Raw genomic sequence first — 16113 nt, forward strand, 5'->3', positions numbered from 1 at the left:
TAATGTTTAATATAATGAGGTAATTTGCCACTCCTTTCCTCAAATTTCACTATATTCTAAATGGAAGCGATCCAGATCAGGGCTAGAAAGGAATATTTCCATTAAATATCAATCTAATAAATGAGTAGGTACAAATCCAGGACAAAATAATCAAAACTTACATTTATCCTAAAATCAAGTCTGCGCAGCAATCTATAGTCAACTTCAAGGAAACCACGGCTTATTGACCATACCGTACAAACTGAAAGTAAATATAATATAGCCTATAGAAGTATACGTAAAAATATTTTTGAAAAAATCGAGCTATACAGCATGATAGACAGATTGTTTTTCTTATTTTACTGTAGTATAGCCTGGAAGGGATCATGATAATTGATAACATTGACTCTCTTATCAATTATAATATTCGACCATTAAATTTCATATTGAGGATGTGTCCAAGTTGTTATATTATGTCAAGTTCAAATGATATAACTGACCTTTTTAAAAAAATAAATATATTTTTAGATAATTGAATAACAATTATAAAGGCTTTTTTTTAAATCAACCTTTAATACCCTTCCCGAATACAGCACATACTTCAGGGTTAAAAAACCTAGTGTCAATACACTCTTCAATATAGGCCTAGGTTTTCCCCTATCCTAGGTTTGAATCAACGAATAAACGACACCTTACCTCCACTCTCTCCTCCATTCAGTCTGACCCTTTATCCATATATGGATAATTTCTCTATATCCATATCCTGGTACTCTCTACACAACCAAGGTATTGTATCGAATACTGAAATTATACAGATTGGCGGTAACTTAGGCCAGTTTCTTCACTTTGGAATCGAATCCACCATCATCGTGTCCGCGCAACTAGACAGTGAATTGATAAGGAGCAATTTTTGAAATATAAAGTTCATTATAATATTTTGTACCAGAGATAACGCGTGAATAAATACCGTGGGTGGTTCGGGACCCCAGTTAGACAGCTTTTGGTATACAACATGGACGTTTGTACAAAATGGAAGCTACGAAATATTGTTTTCTTGTTTTTGGTAAGTTGTTTTGTTAAATATTCATCATATTAATTATTTGAACCCAAGTCTTAGGAATGACTACCTATAGCTATTTTCTGTTCCTGGTCCTTCTTCTGGTAATCTGTTACCATTGTAGCATTGAGTTACGCCTCAACATGTTTCCAGAAATGGACCGAAACTGGGGAACTGAGTGTCTTAACATTAGGATCCCTCTGCCTACCCTGCTTAATGCAGGATAAAATAAGAAACATTTTTTTTTAAATTTTTACTTACTAGGCAAAATTTCCGCCTTTAATGAAATCATTGTATCACAAAAATCAAGTATATTAGGAAACGAGTAGGTATCACTTATTATAAAAAATAAAACAGTTTTTGGCGTTTTCAGTGTGGCAGAATAGGCTAAGGGAACCCAATGTTTACCACGCACCGGTCCCCACTCACTGCCTAATTTTGGATATTGGCAGAGGGCGGAAATGAAAATAATTCATACATCCAAATAGAAATTGAACCTACAACCGTCGCTTTTACAGAGAGACATTCGTAATCATTATACATTATTGAATGAACGACAACCAATAATCACAATCGACATTCAATTTGCTACCTCCTCAATTGTCAATTATTTTTAAACAGAGGGTAATTTAATTTAAAATTATACGCTTTGACATTATTTTCTTATAGTTATTCTTTCATTTTAACTCTCATTTTAGCACAGTTTGTATATAAATAAATAAACAAGTTTTTAAGTATTTTTTGATTTGTGCACTGGCTCTGGCGCTTTTAAGTATTTTTTTGGTTTGTGGCTGAGCTCCTCATACACACACGGACACGGACATCTGTAGAATGACAAGAAGTTTCTTCTATTCTAATAAGAATAAGTTTTCGTTTATAGTTAATTCACTATTGTTGGCACTTACTTTTAGATGTCTACAGTTTGGGCAAATGTGCCTAAATATAAATTGAATAATGGAAAAGAAATGCCTGCTATCGCTCTTGGAACATATCTTGGATTTGATCAGGTAAGTAAAAATCATTCTATTGATATATTACTTCGTATTTTCGTCTGTTTGTAAACATTCTTTAGCTGTATCCTACATATAACGGGATAGGCAAAGGAAACAAAAAAACGAAAGTAATTCGTCCGTTTCAAATTGAACAGTCCTTTGAAATATTTTCCTCTGTAATCCTTGCATTTTAATAACAAAACTTAAGAAGCAAATTTAACATATAAGTTTTAAATAATAAAAACATGTTTTCATATTGTGCATTACGTACGCAAAATTTCAATTAGAAAAAGTTACTTTATTATTACTGAATATAATTTGTGTATCTAATTGATTATCGTATCAGTTACTTGCTGTGGTATCTATATTCTCTTCTTTCTGTGTTAAAAAAAAGTAAAGAGACGTAAGTTTAATTCCTTTTTTATTATGTAAATAATTTATTAATTACGAATATACAAAAAAAATAAAAATCATTTGTTTTGACATTTGGCATTTTGACATATAGAATTCGCGCCAAAAGTGCGAAGTGCGGACGAAGCCTTATTTTTAATTTTTTATTTTCCAGTACTTTTAGGTAATTTCTTTAAAATTGTTTAATCTAACAATAAATATTTTTACGTACATTATAATTTTTTCTTTTGTATTATTTATATTTTTATTATACGTATATATTTTATTACAATTACAGAATGGCATGGTAAAGTCACACAATAAACAACTTAGAGATGTAATCATGAAAGGTATAGATGTAGGCTATAGACATTTTGATACAGCCTTTATATATGGCACTGAGGAAGAAATAGGTGAGGCCGTGAGAATTAAAATCGATCAAGGCGTCGTGAAACGAGAGGATGTGTTTATAACAACTAAGGTAATAATATTGTTGTAGATAACATTTTTTATGAGCTTATTGCAAATGTAATATGTATGTTACAAAATTGAGAGCTACATCGTTCTTTGAGTTAGTGTAATAATTAATACGATTAGTTAATCTTTTTTTCTTTCTATATACAGTTGTTGAGTGAATTAAATAACGTACTCTTTTAATATGTTTTTAGCTATGGAACACTTCACATAAACGAGAGCAAGTTGTGCAATCAATCAGAGACTCACTTCATAAAATGGGACTAAACCATGTCGATTTATTTCTTATGCACTGGCCTATGGGTCTAAATGTAAGCATTTAAATAAATTATTTTCCTTTTTATTTACAGCTGGTATGTTTTAATGTTTGAGTGTATTTAGTACAGAATAGTTTATTAATCAACTTTAAAAAAGCAGTTGCAAGCAGCAGCAGTTAATTTGCAAGCAGCAGCAGTCAATTATCAATATATCCAATTATTATTGTATTTTATAATTAAATCGATTTAATATAATTTATATAAAAATATAGTTAAGTAACACGTTAACATTTTTTTCCACTTTAATCAGGATGACTACACTCATTGTCAAACTGATTATATGGAAACGTGGCGGGGCATGGAAGACGCTGTGCAATTAGGTCTCGCCAAATCTATTGGAGTTTCCAATTTTAATAAGGATCAACTGGAGCGTGTTATCAAGGAGAGTTATATAAAGCCTGCAGCTTTACAAATTGAGGTATAGATGACTAAAAAAACTGTAATATGTGCGAGTGAATATATATACATAAGTAGCAGTTTCGTGCATTGGGTACGCACCGAGCGAATAGAGGGAATGTAACGATTAATAATGATTGATTCAATGATTAATATTCTACTTTCCATCTAATTTGTTTTGTTGGCTACGCCATGATGTCCGCTCTTTTATATTATTTAAGTATATATATATATAGTATATATATATTTATTTATTTTTTATTACTTTCAGGTTCATCCACAAATGATTCAATTAGAGCTAGTAAGTTACGCTCAATCTCAAGGCGTTGTAGTAATGGGCTATAGTCCATTTGGTTCTTTGGTAATGAGATTTGGTATATTGTTCCCTGGACCCAGGATCGATAATCCAATGCTTACTGAAATTGCTAGAAAATATAAAAAAACTACGCCCCAAGCGGTTCTGAGATGGCTGGTAAGTGTGAATAGCATAAAACTAAATAAATAAGTTATAATTTCACAGCCTTTTGGGACATATGTTAAGGACCTTTTTCTAAACGCCTTGCTCTTCGGCATAAACAAAAGGAACTTAAATTAAACCTTGTTTGTGCTAGCTACTTTATCAACTAATATATAAACATATTCTGTATACTAATTTATAAACATATTCTTGAATGATAAAGAGCAACTGTTGAGTTTCTTGCCGGCTCTTCTCAGCAGAACTGCCTTCAGAACCGGTGGTAGCTTTTTGTTCATATGTTCATTCGACGATTCTAAAGTTCTTATAATAATTGCCTATTTGAATAAAGAATATTTTGAATTTGAATTTGTATTTAAATACCTGTACCTATATTTCAAATTTGTCGACTAGGCTTTCAATTCCCAACTATCGCTGACTAAAGATACATCTAATGCTTAATTTATATATTTACCTAATTTCACAGGTGGATAGAAATATAGTACCTATACCCAAAACGGTCAAATACTCGCGGCTGAAAGAAAACATCGATATTTTTGACTTCGAGCTTACTCCGGAAGAGATCCAGACTATAAACAAATTTGAAACGCATAAAAGATATACGTTCCCATCGTTTTGGCAAACACACCCATATTATCCATTTGAAAAAGTTGAAATTCCTATAGCGGATCCATTCGTGAAACCTCCTAAATGATTAAAAATATATGTTTTATTTTATTTGTTTAGCAGTTAAGAGTCCTATTTTAATATTTTGTTAATGATTACAGTTTCGGAGTCTTTAGCTGCTAGAGTAGTAATTAATATACTAATATAAGTCCATCAAGAAAATTGAGAAGTTAATGTATTATTATGAATTCTAGATTACATACATACTTAGTTACTCAATTATTGTTTTTATTGAAATCAAGACTGATATGTTATAAAATATTGTTAAGCAAATATATACGGTATCAAAAATTTTGCACCTAAGATGATACTATTTTTTTTAATTCCCTTAAGACAATAAAATAACGACAACTTAACTTAAAAACAACGATTAAGAAAATAATATACAACTCACAAAACAAGAATAACATTAATTTTGAGACTTGAAAAAAACGTACACCCTACAGTTTAAATAAAATGCGTTAGTAATATTAACTCATGTGGAATCGCCTTATTCACCCGCCAAGTTTGACATTAATATAAATAATCTGTTGTTAAAACTAAAACGTCAAAATTGATAAGTTCAGAAATTATGAAATTACTCAATTTATGTGCCTATAATAGCTATATATAAACAAAACATTATCTCTAAGTCAATAAACTAATAATAATATAAATAAACATACAAATTACTTGTCAATCTTATCAATACTAAAAAGATAATCATTAAAATTTTAAATGTCTGTCAAATAAAATTAAAGAACGACACATTAGTCGAACAACGGAGTAAAGCGCATCGGCTACAAAAATCAAATATCCACCATATTTGCTATTTTATAATAATTATTTATAATTTTAAGTATAAAGCGACGATAATAGAAATTAGACACTGTGGCTAAGGTGACGCCGTTCCCGATTATGACTTACTCCGGTAGGAACAAATTTGAGGTGAGACATCTATTTGCGTTTTTGTTTGTGTTTTCGTTTTGTATAACAGCTGACATTATATTATACATATATTATATATCTATAACAATTTTCTTTGTTCACAAACGCTAATTACAATCCTTATTTACTTCTAAACCGTTTAATATTTACTTCAAATAACGTAACAGACAATCTATTTATAAAACACATTTATTTATTCTTTTGTTTATCACATGCGATGATAAATTTAAATTGGATATTTAATATAATCATGAAGTTCAGTCACCCTGTAAGTTCGCTAAACTTATTACCGTTATATGAAGACTTGGCTCATTTAGACTTAGAAATTATTAAAATATATATAATACAATGTTTTTATCTAAACATACTGTTAGTATGATTATTTTATATTGATTTTGTGTTTATTTATATTAATTGGTTTGTGATTTATGTTTTATTGCTATTTGTAATGTATCTAGTAATTGCGGTTTTATAATTAGTTTATGCTATAACAATTAGTTTACATTGTTTTCTTTTTTATTATAAATTATATTATGGTTGTAAGTGATTAGTTAATAATTAATATTCAGTACAATAGGTACATACATTTTCATTTAGGATAACAGTTTTTATTAGAAACATAGTACATTTTTTTTTTCTATAAAAAAGTAACAAATGCTAGTGTCAAGGAATATTGAATTTTTATTATGAAAGATTTTTTTAAGTGTATTAAACATTATGATAATCATACTTTTGCCCATATTGTTTCATCTAAAAACACTAGTGACTTAAACACTTAAAAATATACAATATCTACACAAATTGTAGCATATGTTTTATTCTGACATTTAAGCTATGTTACTGTAAAGTTTTATCTAAATCTGTTCAGTAGTTTTTGCTTGAAAGTGGATCACACATTCATCCTCAAAAAGTTTCACATATATAATATTAGCAGAATTTTAGCTCATTAGGCTCTTCCTAAAAGTTACAAAAAACACCTAATTATATTCTTGTATTGCAAGTTAATTAACATCTTTTCACATCAAATTGTCGTTGATAATTTAAAACATATATTTAATAATATGATTTTTTGTTATAATTTCAGATATCTCGGTTCTCCCACGAGGATGAGAATCACATAAACAAAAAGCTCCCCAAAGAGTTATTGCTACGCATATTATCCTATTTGGATGTGGTTTCACTATGCAGATGTGCTCAGGTATAAAATATTAGTATTTTTCTTCTAGCTTCATGCATAATACCACATTTTCTTATACATGTTAACACACAAGCTAAAAATAGATGCTGTTGTGATGAAGTGGAACAGGGTTTAACTAGGTATGTAGTGTATGTTCAATCCTCACTTTGGGAAATGAATTAATTCCATTAACCTACTATATAATACACAACATACAATGTCTCTAATACAGGCAAAAGTCTGTTTACATTAGTCACTGTCAGCCTTGTGGTTAAAAAGCTGAAGCTATTAAGAAAAATCTTTTTATAGAAAAAAAATGAATAGTAATAAATCTCTTTGTTTTCTCTGTTTATTCTAGTAAATTGAATTATAGAGAGTATTTGTTTGTTTTGGATCAATGGCCTCATTTTTTGTACTTAATTATTTTTATCTACATGTAATCAATGTACTTATGTTTATCACTAAATAACTAAGTATGTAGTAAAAGTTGTGGCTGTGGTGTGGTGCAAGGGCACAATCATGTAACTGTAACGCGACGGTTGTGGGTTCGATCCCTACTCGGGGAAATAAATTATTATTTATTAATATTTTCATTGTCGACAGTGGACAAGGCGAAAGATGTGGGGAACGGAATATTTTATATTAGGTTCCTTTCTGGCTAATCTGCTACAATTATTAAATGTGAATCAATTTTTTTAAAATAGTTTAATATTTAATTCTTTTTTATATATTTGAATGTCTTTTATTTAATTTGCAGGTATCGAAACTATGGAATATCCTAGCTCTTGACGGCTCCAATTGGCAAAGAATAGATTTGTTTGACTTCCAAAGAGATGTAGAGGTAAAAAATATTGACAGTCAGATAGACATTACAGAGAGCTCTCTGCCTATTCTGCTATTTGCGCTATATGACGTGAAGCTCAAAAAATTTTTTTTCATTTTCAGGGTCCTGTAATAGAAAATATATCGCAACGTTGCGGTGGTTTCCTCAGACAGCTATCATTGAGAGGATGTGAAAGTATCGCTGATGGTTCCATAAAGTCTTTGGCGCAGGTAACCGGTTCAATTTCTCTGTTTTCCCTCTGTTTTGCATTTTTTTTTTATTTAGATTTATTTACATTATTCTCCCACATATATGTAGTTATAATATATTTTTTTAATTAAGCTGTTTTAGGCCAATTGTGGCGCATAGGTACAAGCATTCAACTGTAAATATAACAGGGGTTAGATTCCCACTCAAGGAAATGAAATTTTCATTTCCATGCTCTGGTAACGAAGCACAGAGCGGCATTGAGTTTCGCCAATTAACCCGCAGTGCTTCCACAACTCCATGGTGTGAGGCACGGAAATGTCATAATGGGAGCGAAGTGTGTTAACACTAGGTTGCACTGAGCGTTCTCAGTTATCAGTGTCTCTAATTTGGGTGAAAAGCGAAGCGAAGTACGAAGCGTCTCAGGCCCCTCTGTTCTGTCATATTCAGGATACAGTGTAAAAATAATAAAAAACTACTAATATTTTTTATACATTTTTTTAAATATTTCCTTTACAGTCATGTCCGAACATAGAGGATTTGAACCTGAACAAATGTAAGAAGCTGACAGACCAAGCTTGTCAAGCGCTCGGTAGGAAGTGTGGGAAATTACAAAAGTATGTATAATTTATTAATATATACTTTACAGTACGATCCACGAGTCGTGGCCGCCCTGAAGATAGATTTTTTGATCTTTTGCGCTTTGTGCGCTCGAGTGCAAATAAGATAGGCAAAGGGAACTCCATTCTTACTTAACGCCGCCGCTTTGTCTTACCACAGTGGGGAAGTGAAAATAATTGATTTCCCAGACAAGGATCGAACGCACAACCTTTGCTTTATTAAACCTATACCATATATTTTTGTCTAGAGTTATGATATGGTTAGAGTTATGATAGATTATTCTTTATTTTTTAAATCTTTCTTATTCGGTTTTGTTTGAGGATGAATGTTTGTTTCACTTTGACGCAATAACTACTGAACGGATAGAGATAAAACTTTACAGTATTATAGTTTACACATCGGAATAAAACATGACACCAATTTATGTAAAAAATCTATACTAATATAATAAAGCGGAAGAGTTTGTTTGTTTGTTTGAACGCTAAGATCTCTGGATCTACTGGTCCGATTTACTATGTTTTTGTTTTGTATGAAAGCTGCATTCTTCAGAAGTGCTATAGGCTATATAATATTACATTACACATATATACTAATAAATTAAAATACTTTCTAATTCGACATGCAATTTATTCTGCCATGTTAATAACAACCGTCGTCGCTACGCGACCGCGTTCGTTACCGCGTCATTTTGATATTCATCCTTATGAAAATAAATAAATAATAGTCACTTTTAGCATTTCATCTAGATTGAAATTATTTTTCTATAGAAATTATATTCTTATATTTCAAGCAGGCGTAGCCGCGTCCGGGTCCGCTAGTTTGATTATAAGATTATAACTATAAATTTAGGCGTGTTGCTTGTATTCTTATAATTACTTATTTATATTATATTAACTTATTCTTATTTACAGAATAAACCTCGACTCATGTCCAAGTATAACGGATATATCGTTAAAAGCCTTATCAGATGGGTGCCCAGTAAGTACTTGTATATTTTTTTAATAATTTAAAAATAAAGCTTATTTAAAATTGCTGGTAGCATAAAAAAACTTTTAATCATTTAAGACGACAGTGGATTCAAGGCCGGCCTGTCGAATATATTGAGATTTAAAGTGGCGATATCCTACGCCGAATTGGAAGTAACTTTACCGACACGTGAATAATTAAATTACAAGTTTTTTCTAGTATATCATAACTATTGGGTCTTTTAAATCCATTAAAAGAATCTTCACATCTTCACACACCAAGACACTTATAACATTTTTTATATTAATAAAGTTTTTTTATTCTATTTCAGCTTCTTACGCACGTGAACGTATCTTGGTGTCAATCTATAACGGAAAATGGCGTCGAAGCGTTAGCCCGCGGATGTCCTAAACTGAAGAGTTTTATATGTAGAGGTATGTATGTGGCTTTGTTACTTGAGGGCAGTGGGTTCAAATATGAATAAGGGAAAAAATTATAAGGTATTTTTTTATTATGGAGGGCAGGTTTAAAAAATTTTTTGAGTATTAGTATCAATAACTTTCCTTGTTATTTACTTAACTCGAACCACTTATTATTTTTATTGTTAGAACCCGCAACCACTATACTTAATTAATAATAATAATGTATGTTTTTTTCTAGGATGTAAAAACGTAAACGACAAGGCAGTATCCTGCTTAGCGACATATTGCCCCGACTTAGAAGTCCTTAATGTACAGGGATGTGACGTAAGTGTATATTTTTAAGGGCGTAACAAAACGGATCGATGAAATTAAAATATTAAATATTTCGTTCCTCGAGTATATATTGAACCCACAACCTGTGGTTACCTCTGCATCACAACTGGCTTCAAATAGTTTTATTATATAATAGTCCTAGGTAACGCTGACCGTGAGGCCAGTCGTGGATTCCTCTGCCCGTAGCCCTCTGCCCTTAGTCCTTTACCACAGGAGAGGAATGAAAATTATTTTTTAAAATTAATTTGCCCGTTGTAGAAATCCAACCCACAACCACCACTTACAATTTCTTCCTAACTCACTGCCCTTTCAGAACTTAACAGACGAATCAATATCAAAACTCGGCCCCTCCATGCGCCGCCTATGCGTATCGGGATGTTCGCGCCTCACAGATGCGGCGTTGAGCGCAATTGCGGCGCACTGCCCTGAACTGGTGACCCTCGAGTTGGCTCAGTGCGCTCATCTCACTGATGCTGGATTCCAGGCTTTGGCTAGGGTGAGTGTGTGGGAACTTTCGGATTTTTCAATTTACGAACCTACATTTTTCGTTTTGATAACTTAAAAATTGTCGATTTGGACTTCACTGACCACCAGGTGATATAGCAGACAAATGCTTGCCTATCTACAATAAAAAAAAATCATAACCAAATTCAGTCAACCGAACACTTTAATTGTATATCACCTATACTTAAACAACATTTCCCTCCAGATTCAAATTTCAACCCGCAACTTCAAATTTCTAAATAATATAGGTTATTAATAATATAGGTACTTTTGTTTCCAGAGTTGCAGAATGTTAGAACGAATGGATTTAGAAGAGTGTGTTCTTATAACGGATACTACTCTCGTTCATTTGGCCATGGGGTGCCCGCGGCTTGAGAAACTGGTAAAAATTAAATATTTTTTTAGTGATATAATCTTCACGTCCTACTGAGTTTACTGCCATGAGAGTAATTTTTTTAGCTTCACGCTGTATCTCGCATATAGCATGGAAGTCAGAGGGAACTTAGTTAAGGACTTCGAGACATTGCGTGTTGAGTGGCGGATATCAACGCCGTGCTTTGTCTTGTTACCAGAGTAAAGAAATGAAAATAGTTAATTTCCTCAAGTGGAAAACGAGGACTTTTACTGTTTTTTTTTAAAAAAGTTATTATATGACATATAATTTCAAACACATTTCAAACTAAATTCCGAATATTTTATAAGTTAAAGAAAAAACTAAAAGCTCTCAGGGTTCAAATGCTATCATATATTTATTTTACCTCAACCGTCAAGTTATAGATAGTAAGTGATATTTTAGTTCAGATTATGGGCAAAAATCGACATAATTATGTATTATAACTTCATGTTATCTGTTTTTAGACCCTCTCGCACTGTGAACTGATAACGGACTACGGTATCAAACAGCTGTCCATGTCGCCGTGTGCCGCTGAACACCTCACTGTGCTTGGTGAGACATTTTTTAAAAATTATTATTTATATATATTTCTTAGATTCACCGTGTAGGACGCATAGCAAAGTAGGCAGGGGGAACCTAATGTTAAGGCACTCCAATCTTCACGCATAATTTCTGTGTGTCGAAGCCAGTTATAGCGCAGGGGCACAAGAGTGCGACTGAACGCGACATTCCTATGGGTAAGAAAAAACATTATAATTAATGGAATAAATAAAAATCTGCTAGTCATTTTTATATTTGTTTTCATTTGTTCATCCTGGTAGACAAAGCGCTGCGTTGACATCCGCCACTCTATAAACGACGTCTATCGAGTGGCGGAATAGGGCGAGCGTGGATGACCAGTAGGAGGCAAAGTATCGTAACATTATGTTCTCTGTGCCTAAATGGCCTTATGCGGGATATGGCGTGAAGCTAATTTTATATTTTCCCTCATTCGTTTTATTAGTATTTATTATTTTTATTTTACAGGTTTAGATAACTGTCCATTAGTAACAGATGGTGCACTAGAACACTTAATCTCATGTCACAACCTGCAGCTGATAGAGCTGTACGACTGTCAGATGGTAACCAGGAACGCTATACGTAAGCTGAGGGTGAGTGGGAGTTCGATTATGTAAAGAAACATCTAGTTATGTTAAAAAAATGTTCATATAAGTTTTTAAAAAATTGAACATGCTGTATAAGTGAAAAGATAAAATACATCATGTATCTACTATATTTGAACGAAAACAACCTGAATAGTAGTTTGATTGGAGTCGATTTTGATTTTTTTCTTTGTTTTTTTCATCATAGACAATGTATGTATAACAGCATACAAAAGCTTAGGATGAGTGTCGATTTTATGAAGAATTCTTTTTTGCCCTTCTTTTCTTAGATAATTTGAATATAAGAAAAAAAACGCTCTGTATAGGTCTGAAAAAAAAAGTTTTTCTCTTATGATATTCGTTGGTTGTGGATATGTGTATCTTTATTCTTCGAAGCATCCTTTATGGCCTGGATGGCAAAGACAGAAGAATAAAGACAGGTCTAGATTCGATTTTTGACAGTTACAATGTTAACAATTAGCTTCTAAATATCTTTTTAAGTTCTTCCTTCAATTTTCAATTATTGCTTATATTTTTTTGGCCATTTGGTTTCTAACAATATTTTTTTCTTTCCAGAATCACCTTCCAAATATTCGAGTACATGCCTATTTTGCCCCAGTAACTCCTCCAGTTACAAGTAGCGGCGCCCGACCTAGGTACTGTAGATGTTGTAATATTATATGAATAGTACTATATTATTATATTTATATTGTATATTTATTATCTGTAATATTGTTTAAAAAAATAGGGGAAAAAATAATTCATGAGGTAAAATATTTTTTTATCTTTACCTTTTTTTTCTAAGTGATTTTTGGTCTCAATATGTATTGTAAATTGTTTTTTTTTTTGTTTCAAGCAATGTAATTTGATCTAATTAGTGCAGATGTTGTACTAATGTAGAGTATTTTTTTTTTATTATTATAATAAGTATAAATAAATATTTAATCTGTATTATCTTTTATGTATTCTGGGCAAAAAAATTATCGCAATTTTGTTTCATGAGGCTGAATATTTTTTGATCTTGGATTTTTTTGTGTCTTTAATGTTATTATGTTTCTGTTTTTTATTATTTACTTAAAAAAAACAAAAATTCACAATTTATCCATCCAGTTCTAAATTAAATAATGAGTAGTTAAATGTAACCGGCTTAATACCTAAAGAAGTTAACAAATCTTAAAATTACTAAATAATTTATAATTATTTATAAACATATTGACAGTCATACTAACAGTTTATCTTTTCACGAACAGAAACATCCCTCTGTATAAAATTTGCATACAAAGAAAATGTTAGATCGTTACTAACAATAGAGATATAAAAATATTATTAATAATTATTAAATATTTTTTGTAATTGTAACAATGCTTTAAATTTAGTAATAATTATAGGGTTTATAAGACAATATGATATGATACATATTATTTATGGTGAAGATTGAATGTGATTTTTAATAAAAAACTTTTTTTTAGTTTTTTTTTTTTTTTTGTCCCTTGTTTAAAAAAATTTAAGACACATTCTCCAATTTTCGCTGAATTCTCGAGCCATTATGCCGCGCTTTATCTCAGTACCAAAGCGAGGAAATGAAAATATTAAATATTTCATTTGCTCGAATAGGAATCAAACTGTGAATGCGCGACGACTGGGCTAAAATATATAAATAACTATGTATATTAGTGTCAGTAGGCTCAAATCCTATATTAGTAATGCTTATATTTACTTTTTTCTTAAAGCTTAACATGTTTTTTAATTCAGCGAAAAGGGTAAAAACAAAACGGTAGCAGTCTTACTTTTATTTTATTACTATAAGTGCACAAAGATTTCGTTTTATATTAAATTAAATCAATGATTTTTGAGCATAAATGTTATACGTTTTATATCCGGGGAGTCAAATGTTTTAGAGCGAAAATTCTTAATTTTATAGCTGCTCCAAGTCGAATCATGCAAAAAGCAGGAAAGGCGGAAGAAATGTAGTGTTGAGACACTTCGTTCTCCAATTATCAATATTTAAAAAAGAATCGTCATATTCAAACTTCACCAAACACCTAATATTTAGGAATATACATATGTTTATATGATTTTGAGGGAGATACGTAGGTACAGCTTTATTTTTTTAAATAGCTCATATTGAAGACAAGCAAAGGGGATAGTTTTAAGATACTCCATTCTCCACTTTCTGTGACAATATTTAGAAGATGATAATTTCTGAATATGAAATTTGAAATCACTACCATCGCGTTTAGTTAGTATTATTTCCTTTTATGTAATAGTAGAGATTTCTTCTTAATTAACTTTAATTTTTTATTTTGATGAAACCATGAATAATTTTGATTTTGAATTTTATTTTCTTAACCATTTTACATATTTTTCTTTTTTAAATTGAATATTTTATTTAACCTATGCATTGTAGTAAAATATTTTAAGAAATATATACAGTGTGTTCTAACAACTAAATGTAAATAAAATATATTGAAATAACTCCAATTGAACTGTATAATATTTGTTTCTCTAACATTCGTCCATTCTTTTCAATAGATATATTAATAAGTGTTAATTTTTTAATATAAATAAAGGGTTAACATTAAATAATAATAAAAAAATGTATTTTTTTAACTTCATTGTAAGATTTTCTGTTAGTTACTAATATTTTTTAATTGTGATAGTAATATGTTACGCCATATTATGTTTAAAATATAATATATTTTTCGTATATAAATATTTCATATGTACTTATATAAGCGATGTTCTGTATGTTTTCTTTTTGGTTACCTATTTTTAAGACACAAAAATAACAGCTTCACGTTGTATCCCGCGTATAGCGGGGTAGACAAAGAGAACCTAGTGTTAAGACACTCAGCTCCTAACTTTTCAATGTCGCTTATATATGCATATTTTTGTGTAATTTTATGTATCTGAAATAGAAATAACAACTTGTATTAAATAAATGTACATTATCATTTTTATTTTGTTTTTCTTTTTTTTTCCTTTTCGTTATTTTTTTTCTTTTTGAGGCAATTTCCTTTTATATATCTTAACCATTATGTATTTTTTAATTGTTATGATCATTTTGATAATGTCACGGAGTATACAGCTTCAATTTTCACGTCAAAAATAATTGTATTTTTGACGTCAAGTTAAAGCTTTACAAATTACCCTTTCTTTTACAAGAAATAACCTTTGGTATGTATGTAATATTTTTGAGTGTTTCACTTGACATGACTTGATGAGTGTATTCACCGAGTTCGCTAATGAGCTAATTTTTACACAAAGAAGAAAGTAAAAAAAATGTCGGTATTTTTTTTACTTTGTAGTAATTATATCTTTTTTAAATCCATAGTCCTATATTAAAATTTTGTTCAAGTCCAATTTAGATTTAAGCAACCACACTGCGTGTTCATTGTTCACTAGATGTTCGAATTGTAATAGTACTGAATAAATATTATATGTAACCAATAAAATTGGTATATACTAGCTAAAAATCACTGGAAGTATTTAAAACTAATTAACTAACATTCATTATGCACAGTCTAATGCGTTTTCATTCCTATACATTTTATATTTTCAGTGATTTTTTAGCAGCAATAATGTAAACTTATAAAGTTGTAACATTGCCTAAAACCATATATCTTATGTCTAGATGTAAAAATAGACTAATATTTTGATCTAATCTAAAATTAACCATTAAATGCGTGTATTTTTAAAACTAACGACCTCTGGCTTAATGTTTTATAGTCACACTTGAAATTAACTTTAAAGTGAATAATATATATTTTTAGTTGAACATTAGAAAAAACTCTAATCTTATATATTATTTTCATTTCAAATATACGCATTTAATAGCAAAATTTGTTCAA

General features: G+C 30.5%; 2 protein-coding genes across 4 annotated transcripts; both read left to right on the forward strand.

The window, feature by feature from the left end:
* Nucleotides 1-914: 914 nt before the first annotated feature.
* Nucleotides 915-5049, forward strand: LOC146537403 (aldo-keto reductase AKR2E4-like). Of its 2 annotated transcripts, none has more exons than XM_085188125.1 (7): nucleotides 915-1042; nucleotides 1948-2043; nucleotides 2717-2899; nucleotides 3087-3203; nucleotides 3460-3627; nucleotides 3877-4077; nucleotides 4547-5049. In XM_085188125.1, the coding sequence occupies exons 1-7, from the start codon at nucleotides 992-994 to the stop codon at nucleotides 4772-4774; spliced, it is 1044 nt and encodes a 347-aa protein (XP_085044251.1). In that variant the 5' UTR covers nucleotides 915-991; the 3' UTR covers nucleotides 4775-5049. The 2 variants fall into 2 exon arrangements, with proteins under 2 accessions (XP_085044251.1, XP_085044252.1); XM_085188126.1 differs by lacking the exon at nucleotides 915-1042 and adding an exon at nucleotides 1681-1819.
* Nucleotides 5050-5464: 415 nt separating this feature from the next.
* On the forward strand, nucleotides 5465-15222 carry LOC146537404 (uncharacterized). Of its 2 annotated transcripts, none has more exons than XM_085188124.1 (13): nucleotides 5465-5673; nucleotides 6758-6871; nucleotides 7608-7691; nucleotides 7796-7903; nucleotides 8400-8497; nucleotides 9413-9479; nucleotides 9799-9901; nucleotides 10128-10213; nucleotides 10536-10718; nucleotides 11007-11108; nucleotides 11585-11672; nucleotides 12147-12271; nucleotides 12839-15222. In XM_085188124.1, the coding sequence occupies exons 1-13, from the start codon at nucleotides 5644-5646 to the stop codon at nucleotides 12944-12946; spliced, it is 1296 nt and encodes a 431-aa protein (XP_085044250.1). In that variant the 5' UTR covers nucleotides 5465-5643; the 3' UTR covers nucleotides 12947-15222. The 2 variants fall into 2 exon arrangements, with proteins under 2 accessions (XP_085044250.1, XP_085044248.1); XM_085188122.1 differs by lacking the exon at nucleotides 5465-5673 and adding an exon at nucleotides 5787-5941.
* Nucleotides 15223-16113: the final 891 nt, after the last annotated feature.

Source organism: Heliconius melpomene, chromosome 7 (assembly GCF_056956725.1).
Source record: "Heliconius melpomene rosina isolate 202511_hmr_F chromosome 7, ASM5695672v1, whole genome shotgun sequence".
Classification (NCBI taxonomy): domain Eukaryota; kingdom Metazoa; phylum Arthropoda; class Insecta; order Lepidoptera; family Nymphalidae; genus Heliconius; species Heliconius melpomene.